Source organism: Rhinolophus ferrumequinum, chromosome 12 (genome assembly GCF_004115265.2).
Source record: "Rhinolophus ferrumequinum isolate MPI-CBG mRhiFer1 chromosome 12, mRhiFer1_v1.p, whole genome shotgun sequence".
Classification (NCBI taxonomy): domain Eukaryota; kingdom Metazoa; phylum Chordata; class Mammalia; order Chiroptera; family Rhinolophidae; genus Rhinolophus; species Rhinolophus ferrumequinum.
Window position 1 is genome coordinate 18,505,947 of NC_046295.1, and position 6,442 is coordinate 18,512,388.

The following is a 6,442-nucleotide window of genomic DNA, read 5'->3' on the forward strand; positions in this document are numbered from 1 at the left end:
ACAGTTCCCCTTGAGATTTTAAATTTAGTAGTCTATGTGGATTTTAATTTTGGCTCCTGAGTACCATTTAAATACTGCTAAGTCTCTGATAAATATTACTCTGTGAAAGACTACCCCTTTAAAAATAATCTTACTCTCAATAGAAGAGCTTTAACAAGCTTGACTAAATATTTAGAAAGCATATTGCGTTTAGGGAAACTTTATATGATAAATAACAAGTGTAATAGAAGATCTTACTGGATGACTAGTCTGTAATTGTCTCAAGGAAAGCATACAATGAAACAAATTCTTTTGGTTACTTACTCAAACAGCCAACACAATGGGAAAGTGGAGGAAATGTCCCGTGAATACTATGAATAGGGAACCAAAAAGCCTAAGGTATAAATTTAGAGAAATGACAGCTTTAGAAAACAAACCAACAAAAGAGAACACCTTCCAGAACAACCTGAGATGCATGAAACGCAAACGTTCACTAGAGTTGGAGCTTTACTAAGGGTGCACAGGGATAAGTGGCATATTTGACCTTCACTATGATTAACAAGCACTTCTTTGAAATCATGTTGGTGCTGCTGGCCACTTCCACTGTCTTTTCCCTAGAACTGAAAATGGTTCTCTTTCAACAAAGAAGAGTGAACAGAGAAAGTGTAAAACTTTTGAATAAGTTGCCAACCTCATCAATGCAGCAGTGTCTACCACACAGGAAAAACTTCCTGCTTCCCCAGAAGTTGGTGAATCCTCACCAGTACCAGAAAGAGCACACACTGGCCATTCTTCATGAGATACTTCAGCAGATCTTCAACCTCTTCAGGACAAATACTTCTCTGGATGTTTGGGAGGAGAGCCACGTGGAGAAGTTCCTCACTGAACTTCATCAACAGCTGGAATACCTAGAAGTGCTCATGGGACTGCAAGCAGAGCAGAAAAGTGGCACCATAGATAGTGAGAACCTTAGGTTGCAGGTTAAAATGTACTTCCGAAGGATCCACGATTACCTGGAAAACCAAAAATACAGCAGCTGTGCCTGGACCATTGTCCGAGTAGAAATTAACCGGTGTCTATTCTTTGTGTTCCGACTCACAGGAAAGCTGAGCAAACAAGAAATGGACCCTTGAACCATGTGAAGCAAGAGGCAACTGCAGGCTTTAAAAGCATAGGGTAGGTGGAGGGGTGGGAGGGCTTCTCCAGACACTATTATTTCTTTCTGTCATAAAATGGTAGTATTTTTTTGGTTTTGTGTGTATACACATATATTTATCTGTACTTGATGCATATTGACAACATAGGTTTTTATTTTGTAATGTCACTTTATATTTTCCATCCATCTTCAATTCTTGAGCTGAAATTGATCAGTTAATATTTCATAATTGGTTCTTCAAATGGATATGTTTTCATACAAGTAGGCTAGGTAGATATAATGAAATATGTCCCCACTGTAATCATACTTTCCTAGATATAGAACATCCATTCCAATGATTTTCTCATTTGCCAGAAATTGGTAGAAACAATGAGAAATACTAGGAATCATTTGCATTGCAATATTTGAAAATATCATTATTGAAATATCACTGAATATTTGTTACAGGTGGCACAATAGAAATATAGCCAAAATGTATGAACAAACAGTGCCCAGATGGAAAAACATGAGAAAAGGTTCACCCTCACTCAAATAATGAAAGTACAAATTAAAAGCGAATAATATGCCATTTATTACCTATCAGGTAAAAGCCCAAAGTTTGATTTAAAACAGAGAAAAACATTCTTGCAGAGACATTGCTGAGGGATGCTCTTATAATTTTCCAGAGCACTGGAAATTGGTACAGTCACTGTGGAGGCAGTTTGGTAGTATCTATCACAGTTACACACGTGTAAGTCTGTGATCCATCAATTCGAGGTCTGGAAATGTACCCTATAAAATTACTGGCGCGTGTGTGAAATGACTTATATAAAATATTATTCATTTCAGTATTATTTATAATATCAACAGACTGGATACATCCAAATTCTTTTACATAGAGACAAATAAAGGTATATTCAAACAAAGGAACACTATTCAGCTGGAGAAAAAACATGAGGGTTCTCTTCCTATAAAAAAGTAAAAAATAAAGTAAAAGAGCAAAAAAATAGCAAGATGCAGAACAGTGTGTTTAAAATGCTGTATTTGAGATTACAGCATAAAATAAATTTGGTATTTGACCTTACTTGTGCATGAATAAATAAAAAATATACCGGTATAAGAAATAAATTACAATGATTGCTTGTATGGGGGTGAGAAGGAGAGACTAAGGGAGAAAGACAGGGTGAGAGAGGTTTTATAGCATATTTTTATATTTTAATTTTTAATGTGAATTTTACCAACTAAAATAATGAATTAAAATGTATCTAGCAAGTCACAGTTATCAAAAATATGCATGGAGTCTTGGTGAAAGGAAGTGCTAGGTGAAGGTTAGAAGAAGCAGGACTGAGCCAGCCTTACTTTGGTTGGGGTGGCTGGAAGGAGGAGGGCTGGTCAGAAGCGTACCCATACCAACGTACAGGGTTTCTGCTCCAGCTAAGAGCTCCCAGACATCATCATGGAACAAATGTGGAGCCGGAGAAATTGAAGTTCACTGAAGTTTGGTGACTTTCCTGTAGTCACAGTGACTTTTGCCCAATGTAAGAAGCAGAGCCATGGCCCAAAATTCTGGAACTCGTTCTACTACTTGGCTGTGGTCTGCTTCAGATTCATGGTATACTGATCAAAGTTATCACTGAATGTAGACTTGCTGCGGAACAAAACATATTCCATTTCAGTTTAATTAGTGTAAGTGAGTAAGTGTATTAACTTGTGGCTGATACTTGCAGAATTGGCTGGAAAGGGAGGAGGAAGAACCAAATAGGATCCTGAGCGTGAGGTAGGGTGTGCTGCAATAGTGAAGGGGACAAGGGAGCGGAGGCCGGGCGTCAGGAGGAAGTCTTTGACTTCATATTTCAGCCTAAGGGTTGACCTATTTACCTTCAAGTTCACACGGAGGTAGGGCAGTGGAAAGAACCGAAATATTTACCAACACTCAAATGCAAATACAAGTCATTTGCTACCCGTGGTCTGTAGAATTTCCATTAAAATTAGGAAATTTTTCTTTAAATTAGGAAATTTTCAGAATCAAATACTTCATTTAACATGTTATTCAATTCTCAAATTAATTGTGCAAGGTAGTTTTATTATTATCTTCTTTTCTCAGGTGAAGAGAAGACTTTAAGTATTATGATTTGCTCAAAGTAACAGCAAGCCACAGAGATAGCAAATGCCCGAGAAAGATTCCCTCCCAAGTCTGCCTGACTTGAAAGCCAGCACTATGTTCTAAACACCACCAACCTCAACGACATCATACTATATCACTGCAAAGTAATGATAGCACTAATGATAATAATTTCATCTTGATTTTTCTTATTCAATTTCACACACTCTCTGCAGTCCTCGGTTAAAGAAAGGACATTTTCTCCACCTGGACGTTTCTTTCTTAAGAACTAAGAACAGAATGAAGGAGCTGCCAAGGGGAAACTTACCGCAGACAATACTCCTAATTAGAAGCTAAAAACAATACTTTACATGCTAATGTGTCCCCAAACATTGAGTTTTATTAAGTTGATGTCCTGCTTGTATAATTGTCTTAACTGCTTAATACAAAATAAAAATTGCTTGCTTTTAAATATATGTGCCCTTTTAAAACTTTAAAACCAGCATTCTAAACTTGGAAATATTGAGAAAGAGAAATATTTAAAAGACTAGACTCTCTGCTAGTAATACATGGGTGGATTCAGAATAAAGGTAAGTTCATTTGTACTCACAGACTGGGTCATCTGAGTTATCCTTGCTTTAGCTCCATGTAGTGAGCTAAATAGATTATTAAGCCAACAAACGGGTTATGAAATAAATGTGATATCATATTTTCTATAAATAAATCATGCATGGAAAACACCTGAAAAGAAATGCACTAAAATGTTCACAGTAGTACTATATGAGCAATAGAATTTCCATTCTCTCACACTGACTCTTTGGATTAAAGATTTCCCCCAGAAATATGAATTCATTTAGAACCAGAAAAAAAATAAAATTATTATATTTTTGAAATTTAAGAAAACAACAAATATGGCCCCTTGTAGAGATTTGGTTTTAGGATGCTTATCACCAGCAGTAAATTAAGCCCGACCTCCAGCATGCATTAGAATCATCTAGAAATCTTGTTAAAATATGGATGGAATGGCTTCACCCCCAGTGTTTCTGATTCAACAGGTCTGTAGTGGGGCCTGAGAATTTGCATTTCTAACAATTTCTAAATGACACTGATGCTGCTAGTCCTGTGACTAGACATTATAAACCACACCCCTATTTAGTGATAGCCTTAGTAGACTTAACAGACATGGTCTCCTTGAGGTTACTGATATTATATTTTCTCATGATAACTGGAGGGAAGAAAGCATCCTAGATAGGAGAGAGTTAGTAAATATAGTTTCTGTCACTGCCCTTTCACATCAGCAGATTCAATGGTTTATTTCCTTCTTAAAGAAGCTATATGTAGAGACTCATATTCCATGTACACCCTATAACAATAAGGGCCTTTTAAGGAAAATCATCCAAACCAATTTTTTTTTCTGTAAGGGTTTCTGATCCTCATGCCCTTGGTTGAGTGAAATCAAAACTGCAGCTATACCAGTAACGGTTTGCACAAAGAATATGTTGTAGACACAAAGAAACCAAACCGCTGAAAGACAATATTCCAAGGTGAAAGACGGTAAACTGATCCAGTCATCTCTATTGAGAAGTTTAGGTATTTGATAAAGAGATTTTAGGGTCATTCTTGGAATTGCTGAAATGAGTCATTTAGCCCAAGTTTTCTCCCACTTCCTGGGGTCCAGTGACTCGTAAGTATGGAAGTATAAAGGCTAAGACTCCTCACTCCACCTCTGAAGGGTCATCCCAGCTTCAGAGCCCCTCTTCACCCCACTGTAATTGGCCAAGGCCACTTCCTGACTGTACTGCAGGTCACCTTCCCCTCTACTCAATCCTCCTGCCTTCCTTTCCCCTAAGTGTTGATTCCATAGCACGCCCTAGTAAACTCCTTGCATGGTAATTTTCATCTCAGAGTCTGCTTTCTTGGCAACTGACCTCCGGTAGGATAGCTTACAGACCTGCCATGTAAAGCCATAGAAAACCCACACACACACATGCTATTTCCTTGACCAAGTACATATTCTCTTCCTAATACGTTAATAGATCATTCTTGGTATTCATGACTCACTTAAAATTTTTCCCTTCACAGGAAGACCTTATCAGCTATTTTGTCTGAATCTATTTGCCCCTCCAGAGCATAATTCTTATCATGTCACAAAACACATTGTACTATAATGGATTGCTTTTCTTTCTTCCAACTAGAGCATGACCTACTTTGTGGTAGGAAAGTGGCTTCTTAACTCTTTAACTAGCACATTCTTCAACACATAATAGGGACAATCTAGGTACTGAGTGAATGGAGAAATTTAAAATGCAGTGTTGAAAAAGGGATGTACCAGCACCATACTGTCATGGTGTGTTATACATGTGAGGACATCTCTAGAGATGAGGAAGTTTTGTTTACTACATGTGTCTGCTAAGAGGTTAAGTTCCTATTTTTAATTTTTGGTATCTCTACTCTTTCAGGATAGGCCATTTGGATAAGCTACTTCTTGGAGTAAAAAATAAGGTATCATTCTCTGATAAAAGGGTGTTTTTTATCCTTGCATTGTAAGGGCACAATCTAATAAGACCATGATATGTAGGGCTGAGATGCAGATGGGAACCTCTCTTCTGATTGTTCTGGTCATTTTAAAGAACTCTTGGGCCTTTGGTCTTTGTCAACCAGATGATAGTCAGTTAAGCTTTCAACTGCCAAGTTATATAGAAACCACTGGGGGATCTATTTTTGGTTCAAGTTTATAAAAAATTTAATATATTGGGTAAATTATGAAAACAATACATGCCAATAGTGTAAATGGCTCAATTGTACAAAGTATAGTGCCTTCCCATTGTCTTATTGTCCAAAATGGGTAGCCACTGGATTAGTTTTTCTGCCAGTGATTAGTAAGGACTTGATAGGAACGTCCCTCATTTCTTGGATCATATACTTGAAACATTATGGGTAGGCAGAAGATGGCCAGCAGGTAGTGAGGGTTTCATAGCCAGAGTCACACTGCAGGTATGCAGAGAAGGGATCATAACACAGAAACAGTCCCGTGGGTTTACCTTCAATGCAAGAAGACTCCAGCTTCTTATAAGTGTGGAAACCTGTTCAATCAAGTCTTTGTCACTGAAGGTAGACATCTGTTCCTCTTGGGAAGAATGAAGCAAGGTCTGATTGAAACAAAAGCCAGGGTTCTCTTGACCCATGAATCATGTAACTTTTTCTACATAAAAGAGCTAAATGTACAT

General features: G+C 37.6%; 1 protein-coding gene across 1 annotated transcript; it reads left to right on the plus strand.

The window, feature by feature from the left end:
• Window positions 1-530: 530 nt before the first annotated feature.
• Window positions 531-3,501, plus strand: IFNE (interferon epsilon). Its single transcript, XM_033124095.1, has 2 exons — window positions 531-1,155; window positions 3,219-3,501. The coding sequence occupies exon 1, from the start codon at window positions 531-533 to the stop codon at window positions 1,110-1,112; it is 582 nt and encodes a 193-aa protein (XP_032979986.1). The 3' UTR covers window positions 1,113-1,155; window positions 3,219-3,501.
• The last annotated feature ends 2,941 nt before the right edge of the window (window positions 3,502-6,442 follow it).